This window comes from Desmodus rotundus, chromosome 7 (assembly GCF_022682495.2).
Source record: "Desmodus rotundus isolate HL8 chromosome 7, HLdesRot8A.1, whole genome shotgun sequence".
Taxonomy (NCBI): Eukaryota; Metazoa; Chordata; class Mammalia; order Chiroptera; family Phyllostomidae; genus Desmodus; species Desmodus rotundus.
The window spans coordinates 30,335,890-30,361,180 of NC_071393.1; the positions used below are offsets into that span (position 1 = coordinate 30,335,890).

The 25,291-nt window shown below is 42.9% G+C and overlaps 1 protein-coding gene across 1 annotated transcript; it reads left to right on the forward strand.

Annotated features, from left to right (window-relative positions):
• VWA5A (von Willebrand factor A domain containing 5A) lies at positions 1-25,291 on the forward strand. Its single transcript, XM_024557413.3, has 18 exons — positions 1-92; positions 2,353-2,410; positions 2,514-2,728; positions 3,023-3,245; positions 3,365-3,537; positions 3,754-3,868; positions 7,250-7,419; positions 7,677-7,765; positions 7,966-8,110; positions 8,544-8,623; positions 12,623-12,737; positions 13,504-13,668; positions 13,905-14,005; positions 14,298-14,548; positions 17,507-17,635; positions 19,321-19,451; positions 23,200-23,326; positions 23,853-25,291. Exons 2-18 carry the CDS (start codon positions 2,368-2,370, stop codon positions 23,930-23,932), a joined length of 2,352 nt encoding a protein of 783 aa, XP_024413181.2. The 5' UTR covers positions 1-92; positions 2,353-2,367; the 3' UTR covers positions 23,933-25,291.

A 25,291-nucleotide genomic window follows, 5' to 3' on the forward strand; every position in this document is an offset into this window, starting at 1 on the left:
GGAAGTTTTGACTGCAGTTGTTTCCCGTTCAAAGTGACCCAGATGCCAAGACACTCAGACGTTGGAGCTCTGGCCTGGGACAGCCGCGAAAGGTAGGTGCTCAGCTGCGGCTCCGGTGCTGGATCCCAGGTCCTCCCTGAGGCCCTAGACCTGCCCCTCTAACTCCCCTTCCCCGTCTCCAGATCTGCGAGGCATGGTTTTGCCTTCAAGCCCACCTGGCACAAAATTTAGTCCCGGAGTGCAACCACCATCCCCCGGGGGTTTCTGCGGGTGTGGCAGGTTAGGGGAATCTGGGGGGACCGGAAGTGGGATTTGGCTGTCTCCTATTAATCTCTCAAGGCCCCTTTTCCTGCTTTCCTCCTCTTTAACTTCTCTCTCATCCGTCTTCTCTCTGTCCCTCTCCCTGCCCCTCTTTCCTGTGGACAATTGGTGTTGCTTCAATTTTACGTAACTTTATGCTGTGGAAGTGGAGCTCCAAGCCTCCCTCCCCCCCATCCAAATCGGAGTGCAGCCGCTTCACCCTTCTGTATAGAAATTCTAGGGACGAGTTCAGGTCCCTTCTGTTAATACGTGGATGCTGAAACTCTGGGGCGGAAAAGGTAAAAGTTAAATCTCTCCGGGTTTCTATCCAAGCGCTGCACCCCGGGTTCTGCACTTGATCCGGGCCACGGGCTGCAGGGTGCGGCTGCTCTGCCTCCAGAGCGCCGCTGCGAGGGGACCTCCGGGCAGGCCGGGGCTCAGGGCGCCGCCCTCTGTTCTCCCAGTTGCCTCGGATTCGAGGCTCTGAGCGGGCTCCGCAGCTGTGGGCAGTCTGCGTGCCTGCAGCTACACGCATTTTTGAAATGCCGCCCCGAGGGGAGGGAGGGAGGACTAACTCTGACCCAGCAGAGGGTGCAGTGGGAGGGGCGGGGGAGCCTGCGCAGAATGGCACCTTTCCCCCTCGAGGGATTCGTCCTGGGGTTGGGGACCAGCAGGAGACACACCCTCTGCTCCGTCTCTTCACCTGGAAGCTGCGCACACAGACACGTCTGCTCGCTCGCAGTTCCTTCCACTCGCACCCTCCTCTTCTTCCTCCCCTTAGCTGCAGCAGGTGTTACCAGAGAACTTGCCCATCAAGTGTTCGCGGGGAAACCTTTCCCCCGAGCGTTCCTTCCTCTCCCCGCAGCCACTGTGGCCCTCCCTCTGTTTATTCAATGTGGGCCCTTTGCCACGATCCGTCTTTATCCAGGTCCTCAAAATAAAAACAGACACAAAGCAAAAAGCCTGATTATTGGCGCCGATCTGTAGATACAGGGCGTGGCGTATGAGACACACCATTGCTATCAGATGGGTGAGCAACGGGCCCTTTCTCTGGGTTGGAGCAGGGTGCGATGTTAATGGTGATTGATGTGAGCACGGAGGGCTGGAGATAGTCCTGCCGAAAGCATCGGAATCCTTGAGAGGGCAGGGAGGGAGTCGTTGTTCTGGGAAGGAAAATTACCTTTCTCAAGAGCCCTCCTGTTTTTCTGGGCTGCAGGTTCCTGAGTGAAAATTTGGGTTCCCAGTGACCCATCTGCTTCTAGGGCTCTGGATAAGCACATCAGTTTCACTTCCGCATTCTCGGTGTGCCAGGCAATTGCATTTTGGATCCTTAGTGTTTATTTTCAGTAAAAATCCCCCTAATTTGCGCTAGAGGTGGCAGCCCAGGTCAGCCTTGGACAGGCAGGGAGAGGCCTGCTCATAGGTGGCTCCGTTCAAAAGGGCTGGAGGGCAGCATCCAGTGATGTCAGGGCCAATGACTGGGACAGAGCCCCCTGCTGACTCTTTGGGTACAAAGATTATAATGTAAATTATAATACATGTGCATACATTTTTGGTGCTATCTCACATGAAATGGTTGTCTGAGATTGCAATACAATTTGGAAGATATGTTTACGATGGCCTGATTTAAGATAGAGGCCATGTTGAAATGTGCTATACTAGTGTCTCGGACAGAGAAAACAAACAGTGCTCTCAATTATAAACCCCAAAAGAAAAGGCACGAAGTAAGTTATTTCAGTTGCATGGGTACATTTTGGGTCAGGCAACTTATTTGCAGGTCTCTGAATAGTGGGACCAAAAGTGGAACCGGCTTTCGAACCAGCCTTAGGGTGTTTCAGAGATTTCTCATTAGCAGCTACTTGGTGACTTTTACAGCTTTCAGCCTGGGTCTGGCAGCACTTTGTCCCCTTCTTCTCAGCTTCTTTCTCCTACCTAGTCCCATCATTAACCCTCTGAATACATTTTTACACCAGAGAGAAGCACTCAAGGAACTGGTGTTTGAATAGCTAATCCCCAACACAGCCCTCTGTTCATGATATGTCTTTTCCACAGTGACCCTGTGCCACCATGGTGTACCCCTGTGGCCTGCTAACACGCCGAGAGGAGCCAGGTGAGCCTGATTTGTGACTCTTGCTATTGTAGCTTTGGCACCTAGCACAATGGCTGGCCTGCAGAAGATGTCTTATTAAATGTGATTGAACTCTTGAACTCAGGTCTGTCTCCAGTGCCACTGAAGAGCATCTCTGTGACCTTGTCCATTTGTGAGTTTGTGGCTGGTGTGTCTGCTACCTTAAACTATGAGAATGAGGAGAACGTTCTGGTGGAGGCCTTCTTTGTTTTCCCCATGGATGAAGACTCAGCTGTCTACAGCTTCGAGGCCCTGGTGGATGGGAAGAAAATTGTGGCAGAATTACAGGACAAGATGAAGGTACTAGGGATGAGTACATTATCGCTTCCCTTTTTTAATTCCCTCTGATGCATACTCTCTAGGATGCGTACTCTTCACGAAAGTGCTGATATTGAACACTTTGTCCTCCACACCCCTCTAACTGATCCTTTCGGAAAACCGTTGGAGGGAAAAGCCAATCAGAGCACTCACAGTACAGCTGTGAGCTTGCCAAGACCAAGCAGTCTCAGCGCCCCAGACTGTTTCCTGTGCTTCTCATCTCCTTGTCAAACACGTCACCCTTCGATACCACTTTTCTCTCCTTGGTCTCCTTAGGCCCACGCCAATTATGAGGAGGCCATCAGCCAGGGCCACCAAGCCTTCCTCTTAGAGGAGGACAAGGACTCCAGGGACATCTTCTCTTGTAATGTGGGGAACCTCCCCCCTGGGTCAAAGGCGGCACTTACCCTGAAGTACGTGCAGGAGCTGGCCCTGGAAGCAGATGGGGCCCTGCGCTATGTGCTCCCCGCCATCCTGAATCCTCGGTACCAGCTCTCTAGTGAGTATCCTCCTCCTCAGATGCTAGTGGGGAGCGACACAACTGGGAACCCCCCTCAGGGTTGTGGGGTGCTAACACGTGTGGGAAGGGAAAACACCGCTAAGGTAAACTTTTTGTAGAACGGCCTGAGGACAGTTGCCTTAAAACGAAGATTCCTGTAGTCCCTTTGGAGGACCTGCCCTATACACTCAGCATGGTCGCCACCATCAGTTCCCAGCATGGCATCGAGAGGATCCAAAGCAACTGCCCCATGAGTCCCACTGAGTACCTTGGAGATAAGACTTCTGCTCAGGTAGCTAAAAAGAGAAAAGGTTGTTGCCAGTACCCCTATTCTTGGGTCCTGATCTTCTTCCTCAGTCTTTCTTAAACATTCTTTCCTTTTCCCTAGTAACCCAGAGGGAATCACACTGTGCTCCTTCTTTATCCCCGTTTCATCTCCAGAGCCTCCTCTCCATTCTCACAAGCAGCGATAGTTCTAACGTGGCTTCTTTGCCTGTTCCCAACCCAGATTTCCTTGGCTGATGGACACAAATTTGATCGAGATGTGGAACTTCTGATTTACTACAGTGAGGTGCATGCCCCCAGTGTAGCTGTGGAGATGGGGGAACCTACAGCAAAGCCTGGTATTTTCTTTCGTCCTTTGTAGTTACCTCCTGTGGGGTAACTCTTGTCTTGGAATTACCCTCAGATTAACCTCACTTTTTTCCCCCTTCTATCCAGTAGTGGGTGAAAAACTGAAATAGCTTACACTGTGGCATGCGAAAATGGTTCAGGTAATGAAAATCATGTGACTATGCCTTATAGGCAAATTTAAGTGAATTAGTAGGTAATTGGACAAAGGACATGAAATAGAATCCACAGAGGGAAACGCATTTAGGTGACAGACACGTGACAATAATCACTCTCTCCAAGTAAAAATTAAAATACAATAAAAAGAATGACATGACTTTTTTACTTTTCAAATGATCAAAGATTTCCAAGTCTGGTAAAGCCTCATGCTTTAAAAGGTGAGGTAAATTTGGCACCCTTGTAGCAAAATAATTTGCTATCAAACTTTTGAGGAGAAATTTGGTAATATGTATCAAAATAAATGTTCATTTTTATGAACATTTGTTTGTAAAATGTTTTGGAAGATGTTCATGTTCCAATTTAAAAAATCTCAAGGAAATAAATTCAAATGTAAGTAAAAATATCAACTAAAACATCCTCAAAATGTCTTACGGTAGCTAGATTCACTATACTAGAATTACTTGATGAGTTATTATGCTGCTACCAAAATAATGTATATTGACAGATTGAAATAATATGGGAAAAAAAGGCTTCCAAAGTATGTTAAGTAAAAGAAAGGTAAGTTATGCAGACAGATTACTAAAAGAAAGTAACCTCCAAATTAAGTAAAACATTAAAAACCATAGGAAATATGCAAGTATTGTGATTAGATTAAGAATAAGCTTATTTTCTTGATTTCTCATTTTATCTAATAAATAACTTTTATTGATTGATTCATCACACCAACATGTGATCTCACCCTGGGTTCTTTTTTTGTCTTCTTCTTATTGTGGTAAAATTTATGTGACATAAAATTTAAGTACGAGAAAACTAATAAGTTGGCATAAAATTATATAATGCAAAACTTATAGAATTTACACAACATCAATTTTACCGCCATAAGTGTTTTTATGTGTGTAGCTCTGCCGCCCTTGGTGCGCTCCCGTTGTGTGTGACCGTCACCAGCGTCCACCCTCAGAGCTTTCTCATCTCACGCTGGTGTCTTAATTTCTAAGACTAAGTTGAGTTTCTTAGTAGGTTTAGTTTTTAAATTTCTTTAATTTTTCTTGTTTTCTAAAATTTCCTTGATGTGTATGTACTTTTCCTTTTGATTGTAACTGGTAGAGCACGTGCCGGTCTGTGGCTCTCTTGGGGCTTCCAGGGCTGCCTGTCCCGATTGCAGAGACCCTGGAGGGTAACTGGGGGGATGCTGGTCCCTCCAGCTTTGCGGGTATGGAACAGTCCTCGGGGACCTCTGTGTCTTGGGTCAGTCTCGTATTTCTACAACTACTGCTGCTCTGAAGACAATCACCTATAGTTGGTCTTCAATAGGCCATTTTTCTACCTCATTGTGAACCTTCACCCTCGAGCTCACAAATTGGAACTCCTCAGTTTGCCCTCACGTGCTCACCCATTGTTTCCTTGGGCAGGCTGTTCACACTAACCTGTTGGAGGGGGCCCCACCTCAGCCGGGTTGCTGGGCTCCTGTCCCATGAAGCCCATGCTCTGTCTTCACACATCAGTTATCTGGTTTTGTCCTCTCCTTTTAGTGAGCTCCCCCATGGGCGCGTGAAATACTCCCACACAGTGACCTGGTTTTTAGTCAGGATAATTTCACCAGAGAAAATTTTAAAATGCTGCATCTTAGAAGGTAAGGATTGAGGTCTCAGCCCCTGTCCTTCCAAGAAGTACTGTCGGCCGCTTTGCAGATTTTCTCATCTGTTCCCTGTGACCAGCTGTGTAGTCCTGGGGACGTCAGGGGGAGCCTTTATGGTATGAGTCTTGCAAGTCCCCTGCAGCAGGGCCACTCAAGTCTCACTTTGCAGATCATGTATTTGGCCCAGATGACTTGCTATTCACATCTGCACAGCGAAGTCCATGACAGCCTGCAACTTGGCCTACTAAAACCACTTAGAGTTCTACCAAGTGAAATATTCCTCTACGTGATGAAATTGCAAAATAGGCTTTTTAAACTTAGAATGCACTAACCATAGTAAGAACATGATTTCAAAAAAATTATATTTACAGTTTAATATAAATAATTGTATCAAAAACTTTAATTTTATGAAATTAAGGCTTACTCTGAATTGAGCCCTAGATTGGGTTCCTTAAGTGAATTATGTCACTTAATTCTTAACATAATCTTGACATAGGTATTACTACCTTGATTCTTTAGAGGAGTAAACTGAAGCTAGCAAGCAGAAGAGCCAGGGTTTGAAACGCCTCATTTAAGAATGAGGAAGCAGAGACTTGGGGAGGTGGAAATCAGTTGAGCCGAGCCAAAGATGTTCTAGTAGATACCATGTCTGCCGTGCTCACTGTGCATCTGGCAGTTTGGTTACTGCAGTACTCTATGGGTAAGAGAGTGACCTGAGGCAGGTCCTATAGTTGCACTGAGTCCCAGGGCTGCTGAGAATCTAGAACTGTAATACTGGGAATGACTATGATATAGGTAGGATACTGGAATTAGCTGCTATGTCTTCTTATATTCTCTGAACTGTTGAACTAGAGTTTATATAAACCAGCTATTCTCATTACGTCTCTATCTTAACATCAGCATTTCAGTTCTAGCCTCAGTTTTCACTTGCTCCTCAAAATAAGATCATAGCCATGGCTTCAACAACCTGGTGACATGGGCCAGCTCCCATGGTCTCCTCCATACTATGTTTCATGATACTGTTATTGTCCCAACACACATCCCAGTGCTTCTCTTTGTTCGGGAGACGGGCTCTCCTTGGTGCGTGAGACACTTACTGTATTCTCGGCTCTTGTACATTGTCAACAAAAGAATTGTCCACATGGCCATCATTTTGTCATCGTCTTGTCCACAAGAGCCCATGTGATAAATTTCCCATTGATTTGATTTGAAGAGAATGTGTCTCTGCAAATGAAGTGAGGTTGATTCTTCTGGAAAATACTGGAACATTTTAACTTAGTGTATTTCACTAATTTGCCTAGCTGCTGGGAAACTTGCATCCAATTGTGGTCTTTTAATTTTTACTTGTTCCTGGTAACCTCTACCCTCTTTCTTCTCTTTAATACCTGTGTTGTTTCTGTCTCCTATATGTTTATAACTCACCTCAGACCCTTTGCTGGAAGGGTACAAGATTAAACAGTGGTTTAGATTTGGGTTTTCTCAACTTCCTCTGTACGTCAGTGCAATCGATTCTTGGTGTTGTCGGTAGGTATGTTTGAGTTCTTTTTCATCTTACAGTGTCATTTTCCTTTCTGAGTAGACTGTCTGATGGGACATCCATCTGCGATGGTGAGTTTCTACCCAGATATCCCAGAAGCTCAGCCGCCGATAATGTGTAGAGAATTTGTCTTCCTCATGGACTGCTCAGGAAGTATGCAGTGTCCCATGAATAACCAAGATAAATCTCAGCAGCGCATAGAGGCAGCCAAGGTAAAGCTAGTTCTTTTGTCTTTCTGGTCATGTGCTCAAGTGAGGATGAGTCTCAAGGGGTAAACTAGAGTCCATCTGGAACTTGGGTCTGTTTCCATCTGAACCACAGCTAACAGGACACCCTAAGACTAGCACTGGAATACAAGGCCTGGAGGCACAATGGGGGGTGTAGGCCCACACCCTCAAGGGCTGGGTTGGCAGGGTCTGTGTGCCAGAGAGGACCCTCTCTCACTGGCTCCTGTACTCTCTTCCTTCAGGAAACACTGATTTTGCTGCTAAAGAGTTTGCCTATAGGCTGTTATTTCAACATCTACAGATTTGGATCTACCTTTGAAGCATTTTTTCAGTAAGTTTCTAGAAAAGCCATACAGTATTCAAAAGACACTCTAAAGAAAGGACTTGATTGTTAAAGGGATTACTGTAGAGTTGACTTGGGCATTGGGGATTTCAGGTGAGGTTGTTTACAGTGGGACTCATCTCAATGCAGGGACTCGGCATGGGGCAGTGTCGAGTAGCTATGTCACTGAGCATGTGCGATCTTTGCAGGAATAGTGTGCAGTACACTCAGCTCACCATGGAAGAGGCGCTGAAGAGAGTCACTCTCATGCAGGCTGACCTAAGGGGCACAGAAATCTTGGCGCCACTCAAGAGCATCTACAATGGCCCTTCCATCCCGGGCTATCCTCTGCAGGTATGAGTCAGAACAGAGCTGACGTAAGGGGACAAAGAAAATTAAATTTCTGTTCAAGGATGCTTAGCCCTGAGTTTCACTGAATGATAATCTAAGTATGGTATGCAGTTCAGAGCTGTCTGTTATGTAGTAAAGGGGAAAAGATGAGAGGCATTTAAAGAATTCCCCTTCCTTAGACCCATGCTATGAACTGTGGATGATGGGTGTTCTTTTGTGCACTGCCAGAGAAGGCTTAGGTCAGACTAGTAGTGGGAGGTGATGGAAATGCCCAGGGTTCAGTACAAACCATGTGGGAACACAGTGCAAGTGACAGTGTCCCATTAGAGATTTGACACCTGTCTAGAGGCATCAATGCCTCTGGCATGAAGTAGTTGGGTTTTGCAAGGGCAAATTTTCATTTTTTTTTAATGTCTGATGAATGTCTCGTGTTCAGCTTTTTGTTTTCACAGATGGAGAAGTTGACAACACATTTAGTGTCATTAAAGAAGTTAAAAGCAATGCTCTGAAACACAGGTATGAAGAGAATGTGATTTCTGGGTGACTGACCCAAGTAGTGCCGCGTGTAACCTAGGGCATCGTGATACCAGTGCTGGCGTTCCTTTTAGAGGACAGAGTGATTCAAGATGTTTAGTTTTACCAGCTGACAAAATTTTTTTCTACATCACTTTTTCCCTCTCTACTAAATAATAAAAGCAGCTTTCTAAATAACATAATAACACAATGCTCTCTTTGTCCTGTATTCTCTCTAATCCACAATGGAAAAAAGTATTGAATAGTAAGACTTTTAAGAATATAAACATTTTTATCAAATTAAGACAGACAGAAAGCTACACAAATCAGACTATGCAGCTGGAGGAATTATCGGAGTGACCACACGTGTAATCACCCTCAGGTGATTATTTTATAATTCTCTGTATACAGGTCTTCATGAATTTTTCATTAGATTTTTTTCCTAGGTGTTTGATGCTAATTTAAATAGTATATATATATTTTTTCCTCACCTGAGGACATGCTTATTGATTTTAGAGTGGGGAAGGGAGGGAGAGAGAGGGGGAGAAACATCGATGTAAAAGAGAAACATGAATTGGTTGCCTCTCACATGCACCCCAACCGGACCCAAACCTGCAACTTAGGCACATGCCCTGCGGGAGACTTGAACCCGCGACCCTTCGGTTTACCGGATAATGCTCCAATCAACTGAGCCACACTGGCCAGGGCTAAATAGTATTTTTAAAAACATTTAATCCACTGGATGATTATTTCTATATAGAAATGGATTACAATGGCTTTTTAAGTTTATGTTGACCTTGTATTCAATGACCTTGCCTAAGGGAGATATTCTTTCAAATAGTATATTCGTAAATTCTTTTAGATTTTCTCTGGATAATTATGTGTGCAAATAATGTCAGTTTTTCCTTTCTAATCCTTATATCTTTAATTTTCTTCCCTCGTGTATTGCCCTAGAAAGAACCTCTAGAACAGACCTGAGTAGCGGTGGTCATAGGTGATATCCTTATCTTATTTTGGATTTCAGAAGGGACATGATTAACATTGCATTAATAGCGTGCTTGTTTGTTATAGGTCTTTTTGTAGATATCCTGTATCAGATTAAGGAATTTTCCTTATATTTCTGTTGGGAGAATTCTTTTTCTCTTTCTGTACATTTAAGAAAACAGTAATTAATGGTTGTTGAAGTTAATCAAATGTATTTTCAGTATCTGGTGAGATGAGCGCATGATTTTATCCTTTATTATTTTAGTGTGTGAATTATAATGACTATTGTTCAATATTAGACCAACCTTGCATTTCTGAGATAATCCCAAATTAGTTGTGATCTATTAACATTTTTCATATATTTTTGATTCAGTTGGCTAATGATTGTTTAGGATTTTCAAATCTATTTTCATGAGAAATATTGATTTTTTTTGTAACTTCTTGTTTGGTTTTAATATCAGTGTTACACTGGCATCACACAATGGACTGAGAATAATTGCTTGTTTTTCTATTATCTGAAAGGTTTTCTTTCATGTTTACTAGATATTGCCAGGAGAATTTTTCTGTGGAAAGGTTTTTAAATCTCTTTGTTGAAATAAAATTATTTATATTTTTATATGTTGTTGATTCTTATGGGAGTTTGTATATTTTATCTAAATTTTCAAATTTCTTTGCATGAAATTGTCTCAGATGTTGCCAGATGATGTTACTAAGTTTTGTGGAAACAGTCGTAGTGTTTTCTTTTCATTTCTTATGTTGGTTCTTTGTGCCTTCTCTATTTTTTTTCTTGCTCTAAATGTTTGTCAATTTTAATAATCTTTTTTAAAACAATAGCACTTGGAGTTTGTGGATCCTGTCTATTGTATTTTTGGTTCTTTATCAATAATGTGTGCTCCTATCTTTGTTATTTTCTTTTCTTTAAATTTTTTGGGTGTACTGGTTGTTCTTTGCCTAAGATCTGGAGATGGATACTCAGGTGGTTGAATTTTAAACTTCTTTTTCTAATATATGTATTTAGAACTACACATTTAAACATCTGTAGCTGAATCCTAAATTTGGATATGTCATTTTCTATTGGTAGTCACTTGAGAATATTTTCTAATTATCGTTATGATTTCTTTTTAAAACCTATGTTATTCAGAAGTATAGTGTATACTTTCCCAATATTTGGGTTTTTAAAATTTTATTGTTAACTCTCAGATATTATATATATTAAATTCTGGAAGTACTTCTGGCCTGTAGATGACGTCATCTTTCCCCTACGAAGATTTACTCTTTGCTTCTCCCAGGCTGCCAGACCGGAAGCAGATAATCTTAGTCCAATTAAGAGTCCAATGAGCATCAGTCATGGCTGGCTGGTTTATTTCAGATCCACCTCTCTATGGAGTATAGTGCTACAGGCTTATAGTAAAACACCTCAGTGTCCACCAAGATACTTTTGTGGAAAGCCCCAAACTGAAACTGCTTAGCTTTCTAACCATTCTGTTATCAGTTTGAACTTGGCTCTTGCTTCAGGGTGTAAAGGAATAGCAGATACCAAGCTCGTGGCTCTTGGCTTCCCTCCCCTCCCTCTTCTCAGCCCATAGGTTATTACTGTCTTGGCAGCCATTTGAGGTTTTCAAAGAGATTATTAAAAATATTGTGTACAGCTTTTCTTGTTCTCCACTGTCTTGGAACAACTTTGTCTGGCATTGCTGTGAGCAGAACTCTTCTAGGGTGTTATACTCAAGTCGAAAGCCATATATGTAAGTTCCAGTTTTCCTGCTTCTCAGCTGTTTTGACAAAATTCTCTAAGCCTCAGCTTCCTCACTTGAAAATGGAGATAATAATTGTACCTATAGGTTTACTGCGAGGGTTAAAAAGGAGTATGCCTAAGGAAAGCATTAGGAATTGTGCTTGATACAAAGTCAGGGCTATATAAAATTTTGCCGTTATTGTAATTATTATTCTTGTTATCATCTCATGAAGCCGTTGTAGGCATACAGTTAGCCATCAAGAAATATTGTTCAGCTTTAGCTTTATACATAAAAACACTTTAATATCCAAGTACTTTACAAGCCATAAAGAACCTAGGCTACAGTTTAAAAGCTTGTTGGAAATTTAAAGATGATAATTTCAAGATGCTGTCAGGCAGTGACCTGTAGGGAACATTGTCACAGTTAAGTCACAGTGATTAGAAGTCTGGCTTAGCCTTACAGGTTCAGAGCATTAATCCTGATGCTGATGTCCCTAGACATGGGGATGATGATTCACACTACCTCAGTTCAAAAGAGACTGACACATAAACCAAAATAGCAGGGTATTAATTTACAATGAGAACTGTGCTTGTCATGCCTTCTAAAATTGTTGGTGTTAGTCTTACCAGCATATTCTCTGTTTGTAGGCAGTTCTGGTTGGGGAACCATACTGTGATTAAAAATCTGTTTGGTACTCAGGAGCGAGGGCAGGTGGGAGCTCTCCAGGTAGAAGAGCAGGAAGTACAGTTCCCAACCCAAGGCTGGCCTCGCCTGGGCAGATATGGTCCCAGAACAATGTTACTCAGTGTTAGTCCCAGCACTGAGCATAGTGTCTATTTTTTCCTAACTCTCCCATTTTCTCTGGCCTAATTATTAAAATAATTGATGAGGATATAATCCTATTACTTTGTTTTTTCTGCGTCTAGAATCGGTATAATAATAATGGTTTGCCAGGGGAATCATGTAGTCAAGCAGATCAGCACTCAGATTCTATCTGTACCAGTTGGTCTGTATTTGGAGAGAGTTCTAAAACCCTTTGGGCCTCAGATTATCTGCAAAATGTAACATTAGCTTGCCTCTTAGGAGTCCGGGGATGATTAAATTTCATCATTAATTTAAGGCATTTTGCCTTCTAAAACATAGGATATGCTCAATAAGTGGTATTTATAATGCCTTTGGTCAAGGAAGTACACACTCCATGTATTTTTGACTATCATGTATTGATTTTGTAATGTCACCATTTAGTCCCTGTTTCTGACGTCCATCTATTTTACAATTGCAGATGTTTCTCGTTTGGTATTGGAGAAGGAGCCTCCACCAGTCTAATAAAAGGCATTGCCCGGGCCGCAGCAGGTACGGCAGAATTCATCACAGGCAAGGAGAGGATGCAGCCGAAGGTGAGGGACAGGCCGGCATCCCGAGGTGGCGCTCCGGAGTGAGTGTGGAGCAGGGCTGCCCTGTTGCAAGAGCAGAGGCAACACACCGCCTCTGCAGCTCCTTGCCTTCTGTCCCCGAGGCCTTGGGCTAGTTACCCGATGGGCTACTTTTGGCTTTGTGTTAAAAGTGTCCACTGTAGTTTTTGGGGAAATGGCATCTAGTCCCAGCAGCTGGAAGCCCAGAAGCAAAAGGCTGGATGAGGTTAGGCCTTTGTATTTAAGACAAGAAACAGAAACTAAGAATTCTGACCGTCATGATTGACATTCCAGGTGTGTACTTTAGGACCTCTTTTGGTCCTATGTTCTATCTTCCATGCTAATGATATGCAGAAAATAAGAAGGGCAATTATAGTACATCTGGTAGATTGGAGGAGGTGGTACATTGATAATCTGTTTGATTATTTTGCACAAGGGAAGGCATCTTCCACCTCTGGTTGTATATCTAAGTTCCTCTTTCCCAGTTGGTGCCATTTCTTATCTAATGGCTACTTCTCTGGGGTCTCTTTTCCCAGACATTTCCCTCATTCACATTTATTAAATTTCTCTGCTTTAGCTTCGTCATCTGTAAAGCAAAAGTAATAACGCCCATCTCCTAATATAGTATTAAGGAATAGGCATAACATGGATTGTGCTGCGGAGCACTTGTGCAAAATGAACATTTAGTTAGTAGGAGTGTTTGTTGCCATTACTGTTTTGGTTTATTATTCTGTTCTCTTTCTTCCACCAGGTTCTTAGGGCTCTGAAACGTTCTCTGCAGCCTGTAGTAGAGGACATTTCTGTGCGCTGGGAGTTGCCGCCTGGTCTCTCTGCTAAAATGCTTTCCCCAGAACAGACTGTCATCTTTAGGGGTCAGAGGTTGATCATCTATGCCCAGTTAACTGGGATGATGCCGGTGAGAGTCCATTCCTGTTCGTTTCTCCATTCAGAGTAGCTATTGCCCTGAACTCGTTCTGGACACTTGCCAGATTCAGCCTGCTTCCTTCTCCTTCATGTTGAGTCTCTGGTTTCCTGCACTGCCTGGTTTCCGGTCAGAAATCTTAATGTGTGGGGTTGGGGGGCTGCCCCAGTTTGGACTTTTCTCTTGGTGCTGTCTTCCCTTCCATCCTTTCTGCTCTTCTCTAATTCTAGCCAGCAGAGACAGCAGGAGAAGTTTGCCTCAAGTACACCCTCCAGAGCAAGAATTTTGAGAATAAAGTGACATTTTCTCTACAACCCAAGTTTGATCCCAAGTGAGATTTTAGTTTTCTTTTTTTATCTTTCTCCCCTTCCTTCCTTCCTTCCATCCTTCCTCCTTTCCCATCTCTTTCCCTTCCCTTCCCTCTTGTCTTTGCCATTTTGTGGGGTTGGTTTCCTGCTCTTAATTTTGGGCTCGATTATTTCCCTGAAACCACTTTTCCTTTTTAAGCCACTCAGATTTTCTCTCTCCCCATCTGATTTTTCCTCCTGGGCTGTCCCTGACTACTGAGGCTCCAAGCTGGCACACGGGCTTTCCCCTGTGTCACAGGAATTGTTCTCTTTCAGCCTCACCATCCACCGCCTTGCTGCCAAGTCCTTTCTCCAGACCAAGGACATGGGCTACGGGGAGACTCCAGCAAATGATAAGAAAGACGTGCTGAAAGTAAGCCTTGAGTGCGGAGTGATAAGCTCCCACACAGCTTTCATTGCCATCAACAAGGATCTCGAAAAGCCAGTTCAGGGACCCCTGGTCCAGCGTGACATTCCAAGGCCAATGCTGTTTTATTTTTCTTCAGTGTCATGCTCTCCTGCAGCTGGTGAGTTTTATTCTATGTAAACTCATACAAAACAAGGGGCCCTGGATGTCTGTATACATCAATTAAAGTAAATGCCTATGAAAGATCTTTTTTCCCCTCTTATCTCTCTACCTCTCAGATTTCAGACTGGTGTCAAACTTTTCTGTCCTAGAAATCTAGAAAATATCCCATTAGCAAGAGAATTTAAAGCAATCCGAGGGGAAAACATGAGGAGGATTAAACAAAAGCACACATAAAACCTGAGTTCAGACTTAAACACTGTCTAAATCTGAAGCTGATCAATTGTATTGATAATGAGATGATTAAGGATTACACAGATGGCTGAGGAACAGGCAGTGTTCGGACAGGGCTGCCGACTGCTGGGACTGTCTCAGCCCTAAGCCATCTAGATAATAGCTAAAGTCAAGGATGGATGTGATTACTCAGAGGGCTGGTATAAAATGAGATGAAAGGGGGATAAGATGGGAACACTGAAGGATATCTAGGGATGGATTCCCCAAACCATGCGACAAGGGAATAAAGTAGGAAGAAAAGAAATGAGTGCAGAGGAGTCAAAGTAAAACTGCGAAGGCTGGGGAGGTTTGTGGGGCAGGGAAAAGGGAGAGAGCCCCACCCCCCAAAAAAAGCAGAAGAGAAAGAACTCATGGACATGGACAGCAGTATGGTGATTGCTAGGAGGACTGGGGTGGGTGGAGGTGGCAGAAGTTATAGGGGTAATAAATGTTAATGGAAAAATAAAATAAAAAACCCAAAAAGAGTATATTGTGTTAATATCAAAGAAAGCCTTGCTAATCTAATCAAGAACAGTTCCATCAGTGTAGAGGAGAAAGAATGAGTCTACATTTGCAATGTTAAAGAGCAAATGAGAGGTGGGAAATGAGAAGCAGCTTGTATATGAGCTTTTTATAAATGTTGAAAAGGGGAAGGAATAAAGAGTGATACCTGTCACTCTCAAAGAAATTGTTGAGCTGTTGTTGTGTGTGTGTGTTACATCTATGATTTCAGAATGGAAGAGATTTGAGAATTTTATAATGCTAACAGGGAAATTCCCTATAGAGACTTAACAACATTGGGTATGGGGAGGGTAACCAGTTGAGAAGGGTGTTTGAGAAAGTGAGGGAGGATGGGATCTAGAACAGCAGAGGAGGGGTTAGCCTGTAACAGGACAAGTGTTAGGACATTCTTCCCTTATTGCCAGGGTGTGGAAGAAAAAGGATGGAGTTAGATTTCAGTTCAGAGGCTGAGAGGCAAGCTTTTGGTGTCTGTCTGATCACTTTCTGTTATGTTAGTGAGAGACAGCACGATTAGCTAATGAGTATGAGACTGGAGTTGTAGAACAGAGACTTTGAGCTAAGGGTTGGAAATAGCCCTGTGGAAATCTGGAGAGTGAGATGCTCAGGGAGAAATAGAGCATGTGTCAAGGAATGCTGAAGGTCCAGTTTAGTTTTGATAGGATGGCTTTTTCAGTGGCACGAAACTACTACCAGGAATGAGTTTTGTGATTCAGTTCAGCAGTGTGCAACAGCTTTGGTATAAGAATGAAGAGAGTAGAGTGTCAGCTTAATTCTGGGGTTGGGTTTTGACAATGGATGTGATAAAGAGGAAGTTAGGGACATGGAATTGAGGATAGTAATAAGATAGTTGAAGAGTGTTGAACCTGAGATTTAGGCTAAATGGAAAAGAGAGTAAAGATACAAGGAAGTTTTTATGTAGCAAAAAACAGAGAAGACAAAGATTTAAAGGTCCAGATGAAGTCAAAGGGCAGGTAAAATAAGAATCTCTGAGTTAGAAAGCTGGAAAAATGGATATTGTATTTTAAAAGTAGAGTTCTTTTTAATTAATTTTTTACAGTGGGAACGATTCTGCTTGATAACCAGATCCTGGCTTGGGAGGGAATGGGTGGAGTAGAATGGAGGCTGAAGCCCTTTGATTTGAGGAAGACAAGAAGCTTTGCATTTGGATATCGGATAGGTTACCTCCATGGATCCATAATCTCTCAAGATGATGGCAGGCTTTGCCCTGAAGTGGAAGTCTTTGACCTGGTTTTCAGATACTTTAGTGAATGATGGAAAGGGCCAGAGAGGTTGGATGTTGACAGCAGTGAGGAAATGAGGAAGGTAACCCAGGTGAGGATGAAGAGGAATGATAGGGATGTGGCAACTGGGACTGAAGAGGTTGCCAACCACACTGACCCCACCTCTCAAACCTGGCTGCTTGGAATAGGTACTTGGAGCAACCACCATTTCAGAAGGAGAGAGGGAGAAGAGATTTCTAGAAGGAAAATGTAGTTTTAAGTGACATAGTTGGAGGAAGCCTGCTATACTGAAAGTAAAGATGCATAAAAGGCCATTGTCATGTATCAGAGTGGGCAGGTGTGTGCAGGATCTGGACTTGCGGGAGAAGAAAAAGTGCACAGTGAAGAAGGTGACTGAGCCCTGGCTGGTGTGGCTCAGGGGTTGAGTGCCGGCCTTCAAATCAAAGGGCTGCTGGTTTGATTCCCAGTCTAGGGCACATGCCTGGGTTGAGGGCCAGGTTCCCAGTTGGGGGCGTTTGAGAGGTAACCACACATTGATGTGTCCCTCTCTTTCTCCCTTCCCCTCTCTAAGACATAAAATCTTAAAAGGAAAAAAAAAAAAAAAAGAAGGTGACTGAGGCCAACAGTGGGTAGGACATACTTGAATGTGTCTCAGATTATCAGGGCTGGTCGCCCACAGCAGAGAGCATGGGGGCCTTGGTGTTGGTGTCTGTGCTGGAGTTTCCCAGCTCATACAAAGGCCTCCTCCTCCTACCATCCACCTGTGTCTTGACCCACAGGAGTGCTGTTTTCTGCTTATGCACATCATACCAGAAGAACAGTTATGACCCCCATAGGTCCACGATTAACAAGATCCTGGATCCTCTTGGTGTGCATCTTTCCAGGGACTTCTTCTCACTAATGTTTGTCTGTCACACATACAGGGCTAGACAGTGGCCGAGTTCTTAATCATGGACCAAGGAGTAAAGCCATGTCTCCCAGAGCAGCCTCCCCTCAGAAGAGAAGGGCATGTTCTTCCACCATGAGGACTAGTGTGGAAAGTTACCACACAGGTAAGGTGGGCCTCAGGTCTCTTCCGATCCATAGGAACTGCGGAATTAATCTTTGTTGCTCTGCTGCTATCTTGTGGCTCTCTCTCCCAGGGAGGTAATCTCTTTGAAAAGTGTCAGGCAGATGGTAAAATTTGTCCAGTCCCTGTATTTGCCAGGGTCAGCCCTGCTTGAGTAGTCTGCAGTACAGGACACTGAAACCTTCCCCGGTGCTGTTTGAGATGAGCCTTAAACTTACTCCCTTTGCCATCTCAGCTCGAAAACCTTGCCTACTGGTCGGGGCGCTCCTCTTGCAGAACTTGGCTGCCACCCTGTTTGGGCCCCAGCTGCATGAGCCATTCTTTTAGGAGCTGGATTTGAAGACAGATTTCTCTAATCATGTCTGATGACTTTCTGTCACCAAAGACTGTTCCTCATTTCATTGCCTGGTGTTCCAAGCAGCTAGGCTTCTCATGTACCTGACACATCAAGTCAAAGCACATTTCGCTATTAAGCGGTGCCTATTCTACTTAAACAGACTTAAAGGCAACTTCTGTCTCGTCTCTCCAATTTTTGTAGCTAGGGCTTATGGCATGCAATTGTTTAATTGTTTAAACATCTTTGCCACTTACTCTCTATGTATTCATTCTTCTTAGGCTTCTATAAAGAGAGGGCTTTGAGGTCTAGGGTGAATTCTGATCTCTGTACTTGAAGTTCCTGTGGGGTTTTAGGAAAATTGATTCGCTTTTTAGAGCCTTGGTTTCCTCAGCTGCTGTACTGTTCCTCTCCTAGAGCTGTCACAAGAACCTTCTTAGTGTTGTCCACGGAGTAGATCCTCAGTTTGCATTGGTTTTCTGCGCTGTCCTATCCCCACTCTAGCTTTCTCTCCTATGGATCCTCTCATTAAAGTTGAAAGAAAAGTTACCCAGTGGTGTCTTGCTGGTTTTTGTGAAGTAGTTGGCAACTACTGTTTATAGGGAGCTGTTTATGGCCTTCCAGGTACTTTCCCTTTTTTCTCATTGGATCAGGCATTATTGTGTTCAGTTTACAGAGAAGCTCAGATTCCTGTAGGTTAAGTAGCTATTAGGTTTTGTGTGTTGGCAGAGCTCAGACTTAGGTTCAGACTTTTGAAATCCAGAGGCTTAGATTTGCTTTCCCATTAGAGTAGATCTATGTTTCTCGCCTACTAATTTTTAAGTGGCTCTGAGTATATTATCCTATATAGCCAGATGTGAGATACTTTCTATGAAAATTCTGTGGTCTTGAAGCAAGTGTCATACCACCAGGCTTAGACAGTAGACTACTCTTTGAGGTGGACTCCTAACTGCTTCCTTCATATCTGCTTTCTTTTGAAATTTTTGATAATTAAAATTCAAGCTATGCTTGCCTAGAATTTTTAAAAAATGCCTAATGTTTTAAGGGTCACTTAAACAAGACCAGAGAAGACTTTAAACAGCACCATCGTGTGGCCCCTTAGTTCCCCATAACTTTCTTTTGTTGCTGAGTTTTTAAGTGCAATGCAGCCCTGGGGCAACCCTACCCTGTCGCAGAGAGAGCGAGTGTTTGTCCCCAGGGAAGGAAGAAATGGGATCTTGGCGGGATCTGCAGAGCTCTGCACCCTTTACAGCCTGAGTTCAGACCTCTCGCTCAAGTATGCCGTGGGCGAGGAACTTCTTAATTTCTCATCCTTTCTTTTTTTCTTCCCAAAGTCTCTGAAGATAATAATCTTGTACAGCTGATTTCCCTCCAAAAGGCAGATGGTTCCTGGGATCTGAATGAAGGTTTGGCCAAGATCCTAGGTATGAGCGTGGAGGATATACTGGCTGCACTCCCTGCCAAGGTGAGTTTCAGAGATCAAAAAGGAGTGTGTATATACTTGAGTGGTTGGAGTCAGCAAAGAGAATTGGGATGAATTGTGAGTCCCCTGAGGAAGGAAGTGTAGAAGGCCATTGACTAAATAAATTTCTAGTAAGTAGAGGTTGAAGGTTTTTTCTGGGTAGGTTAGAACAGAAAGAACAAGAAACTAATGGTCTAGCTAGTAGGAGTTGATAGATGATAAAGGGAAAGCAAAAATTCTCTTCTACTTTAATTAATTCCCTGCCAAGCATCTTAATTATAATAACAACTGTTCATTGAGCAATTACTCTGTGCCAAGCACTACACTAAGCACTTAACACTCATGATCTTACTTATTCATCACAACAATTAAGTAAAATAAATCCCATTCGTGTTGCTGTTTGTAGATGAAGAAACTGAAGCCCAGAGAAATGTAACTGTTTGAGTTAACTGACCAGTCAGTGGCAGAGTTAGGTTCAGTTCTAGGACTATGTATCTTCGGAACCCACATTATTGCTCCTCTTCTTACTAAAGGAAGTGGTCCAGAAATTAGCAAAATTTTACTGAAGTTTAGGAAGGTGAAGTATTAATAGGGATGACCTAAATTTTCAAATGTGTTCAAGTCTGCTGATGGGGACAAATTATGCTCCCGGATTTCAAGGTAACTTACTAAGTCGTCTAACTGAGATGTTGTTAAATAGAAGACAAATGCCAAAAGCCTGAAAAGGACAGGCGTCATTTTGAATTTGCAAAATGTGGAAGGTGATAAAAAAAAACTTCAGATAACCTATAACCACAACATCCAACACAGTATCTACTAGTCAGGTGTGGCTACCAAGCTCTTAAAGTAGGGCAAATGCAAATGAGGAACTAAAGTTTTAATTGAATTGAGGTGTGCTACAATTGTGAAACACATTCTCATTTTAAAGACTTAATATAAAAAAGAATGCAAAATATTTCATCAATAATTACTTTTATATTGATTATATGTTAAGATGATATTTTAAGCCCTGTCTGGGTAGCTCCGTGGGTCAGAGCATTGTCCCTGTGTGTCGAGGTTGCAGGTCTGAATCCTGGTCAGGGCACATACAAGAATCACACAAAGCTGCACAGGTAACTGGAACAGCAAATCGATGTCTCCCTCTCCCTTCCTCCCTCCTTTTCTCCCTCTCTAAAAAAAATTCAATCAATCAAAAATATTTTAAATATAGTAAGTTAAATAAAATATATTAATAAAATAATTGTACCTTTTATCTTTACATTTTTACATTGGCTCTTAATATACTTAAAGTTATATGTGCATCTAGCTCTATATTTCTATTGAAAAATACTCTTCTAAAGCATAATTAAAAAGGATAATTTTAAACAATTACACATTTGATTAATAATATAATTAACTTATAAATAATTAAATGAAGATATTAAGGATCACGAAGTTCTAACTTGGTTTCATTGAGAACAAAATATGTTAGACTAACATTTCCTTCTTTGATATGGGAACTTGGCCAATAAATCAAGGGAATCAAAAGCCCTGGCCCTGGCCCTGACTGGCGTGACTCTGTTTGGGGTATCGTCCCACAAAGTGAGAGCTTGCGTTTCTGATTCCCTGTCAGGGCACAAACCTGTGTTGTGGGTTCGGTCTCCAGTCGGAGTAGCTATGAGAGGTAACCGACTGACGTTTCTCTCTCCCATCAGTGTCTCTCTTCTCTTTCTCCTTCCCTTCCCCTCTTTCTAAAAATAAATAAAATCTTTAAAACAATAAAAGAGCCCTGGTGTATCTGAATTTCAGTAAGGTATTTGATTTTTCCTTTTTAAAAAAATATTTTAACTAGTTATATTTTTATTTTTTATTGTTTACTTTTTTACATTTATTGACTACATTATTATTAAAAGATAATACACATACCTATGTATTGGTACTCTTATTTTTGTAATTTATATTTCTTTTTTGTAAATTATATTTCTTTTTTTTCTTGTTTATTGTATTACAGTTGTCCCAATTTTTCCCCTTTGCCCTCCTCTGCCCAGCCCATGCCCTGCTCCCACAATCAGTCTCCACTCTGTTGTCCCTGTCCACGGGTCATTCCTACATGTTCTTTGACTAGTGCCTTCCCCTTCTTTCCACCATTCTCTTCCCTCTTTCCTCTGGCAGCTGTCAGTGTCTTCCATGTTTCCGTGCCTGTGGTTCTGTTCCATTCATTAGTTTATTTTGTTCATTAGATTCCTCTTATAGGTGAGATCATAGGGCATTTGTCTTTCACCAACTGGCTTATTTCACTTAGCATAATATTCTTCAGTTCCATCTGGAACTGTCACAAAGGGTATGGTTATATGGACTGATTACAAAGTAGTTGAAAACCCATAGTACTGAATAATGAGTTTATTCAACTTGAAACCAATGTTTAGACCCACCAGGCTCTGAATTCTCTGGAGGTCCATATTTTCCATGAACTTTAGATGGAGATGTGGGCCAATGCTTTCCTATTTGTGTGCAACCAAACTGGGAGATAGAGCATTAGACAAGAAAACCAGGATCCCAAAAGACTTGAACAATGGCTTGAATTTAAAAAAAAAAAAAAATTAGCAGAAACAAACATACTGTTTTTCATTCTAAATTCTCAACTCTACAGGTAGAGAATAGATCCAAAGTGACTTAACAGCTCTGCACGTGAAAATTAGAGATCTCAGATGACCACAAACATGATCTGCTGAGGGCAACAGAATTGTCAGAAAAGCTATGTGTACTATACAATTCGGGGCTGGAGTCACAGCATTTTATCAGTACATGTGCCTTCCAATGTGACCATTTAAAGAGATGTACTTTAGAAATCACTGTGTTTGTTTCTAGGCTAGGAGAACAAACACAGGGATTCTTACTGTTTTGACATAAATCCTCTTAAGGGAGAATGAAAGGAACTGACAATTTTGATGAGAAACAAAACCACTCAGAGGACATGATAGCTGTTTCCAAATTTTAAAGGTCAAGATAAAAGAGGATCTGTTGTCTCTAAACACTGAAATTGCGGGGTCGTGGGTGAAAACTCATAGGAGCCTGTTTTCTGTTTTTATGTATGAGATTTTTCTGTTGAGTTTTATGAGCAATGTGACTTAAACCAGAATATTTGGTCTCTGGTCCCACCTCCATCATGTTTTAGAAGGCAAGCTTTGGGCAAATCTTTTCACTTTTGTATGAATCAGTTTTCTCTCTTAAAAATTTGGCTACTGATGATTCCTCGCTTTTTGTTTTGGTGAGGGTTCAAATAAAAAACAACATGAAGATGCTTTAGAAAATATAAAACAACTGTACTGCTGTGTTTCTTTTGCTTTTTTAGTCCTCACCGGAGGATTGATTTCAGAGGGGGGCAGGAGAGAAACATTGACTGGTTGCCTCCCATACATGCACTGTCTGGGAATCGAACCTGTAATCTTTTGGTGTATGGGATGATGCTCCAACCGACTGAGCCACCCAGCCAGGGCTGCATGTGTTTCTTTGATCACAGCTGGCTAATTCTCATTAGGGGTGTGTTTAGGAGTTTCAAGCACCGTCCTGGTGGTTACACTGGCTTTAAAATTTAAGACCTTTGTACCCTAAGATACAATGGATCCTTGCCCTGAGGTTTGTGGCCTGGAATTATACCCTGCAAGTCATAAATGAGGTTTAGGGAGGCCAGGTAGTTTCATTTAGTAGCAATGTGGGGGCATGGTAAGTGAGGAGGGAGTGGGGGCTTCAGGGTAGTCTCTGCCTGTTGCAGGGTGTGGATTCCTCAGGCTGGGCCACAGTCCTGGCAGTGATCTGGCTGCATGACAACTATAAGGATCTGAAATGTGAGTGGGAACTTCTGGAAAGGAAAGCTGTGACCTGGATTCACAACCATGCAGGTAGGAGCTCAATCCTCAGTACCCATCTTCTTTCCTCCTTAGGAAGCTGGGCCTCTTCCCATACAGGGGGCCTCCAGGTCTGAAAGAGTGTGACCAGGAGAGAAACACCATTGTCCATCCCCCTGACCATCCTGGTCCAGGCCTTTTCTGGCCTCCCAGCTAGTGCTCCCCTTGGCAGGAGGAGGGTGCAGTGTGACACTGGGGACGGTGGGGAGGTATGTGGGGAGGGAAAGGGCTGTGGATGGGGAGCGTGAATTGTGAAAAGGGCATGAAGTGGCATTTACTCTCCTCACTAGGTCAGTAGAATGCTCAGTGTGAGACTGCACTCCTGAGAGTTTATTATCTCACTGCTGCTGACCGTTTCTGGGCCAGAGGAGAGACACGAGTCTGGGTGACTGGAAGCCAGGGGTACTGCAAAGAGACAAAAGCAGGACTCGAGAGATGAGCAGGGAGGTCAGGGGAGACCGGGGGAAAGGCATGGACTCTCAACATTGCCCCTCAGCCCTCATTTTTGTTTTCTTAATAGGCTCCATCCGGCACGTGCTTATTGAAGCTGCTATTGCTCTTCTGAAATCCTCTGTTGATCCTGCTGTCTTTGCCCCGTGAGGATACCAACCAGAAGAACAAGTGCCTCTGTTATGCTACTGTCCTTTCCTTTACCAATTTTTTCTGCTGTCATGTGGCCATTTCTTGTCACAAAAGTGAAGGGTGCCCAGTCCACCTTGCCTCTGTGTCCCAGGTTACCTATGGATGTCATTCTCCTTTCCCCAGCACACACCCTCAGAGTGACAACATAAAAACAGGCAATAGGACTCCAGACTAAAAGTTGCAGCATTGATGTTAGGAAATGCCTGAATTGGAAAGTTCTCTACCATTTTTGTCTATTTGCTTGTGATTTTATGAACTTATGCGACAAGACTGGTGAGCTATAGATTTCTATTCTTAGATAGGATGAGGGGTTGGAGGGAGTTTGAAAGCCAACAATGGGATTAAAAACCTCAGGATGACTGAGAGAGCTGCAAGGGTCCACTGGGAGAGTGGGCAGGGTTGGTGAACTTCCACATCAGTTCTGCTTGGGCTTTACTTGTCTTTACTGCTTGCCTAAGGGTTGAGTCATACCTGTTGGAGACCTATGTTCTTGATTAGGAAACTGATGCAGACTCCGGCCAGTGGGGCCTGTGTGCTGTGGCTGTTATGAACAAATTCGCATGGACTGCAGCAGTTCTGTGGAGAAAAAGGGATGGCATGGCTGCTCTCTAAGTGAGAGAGGGCCCCGACCCCTGCCTGGATAGGCTTGTATTGCTTTTCTGGGTACATTACATTGAGGATGATCCTCATTTACTATGCACAGGTTCACTTTAGGTGGTTACCTTTTACAGATAACAAAGGAAAGAATGTTGCTAATTACTTCAAAGAAAACGATGTTTCAGATGCAAGGGGAAAAGTGGTTGAACTGGTTACACTCCATACTTGGGAGGTTTAGCACAGACTTTAGGGAGTTACTTTAAAGATATGCAGTGAACATTTGCTGCCTCAATTCAGGGTGAGGGAGGTTTAGAAAAAAGCAAGCCTCAAAGTAGCCTAGTACAATGGAGGCCTGATTCCCCACAGGAAAATAGATCTGTGGGCTCGGTTGCTACCAGTATTCTGAATCGGGCTAGGCTACATTCATCATACACTTGGATAGGGTCCCTATAGGAAAAATCTTATTAAGAGGGCAATAATGGAATCTGGTCCTAGCCTGGACCCATGAAGCCTCTAGTCAGGCTCTGACCGGGTATACTAATAAAGTGGTTTTAATGGCAGCTTTGCCCGAGACCTGAAGATGGGATCACTCACCCTAAGAGACCAAAAGGAGCTGACCTCTGTCCCACATACCCTATTTCAGTGGAAATGACCCTGCCTGATGCATTGTTTCCTAAAATACTGTAATGTCAATAGTAAAATGACTATCTCTACACTGTA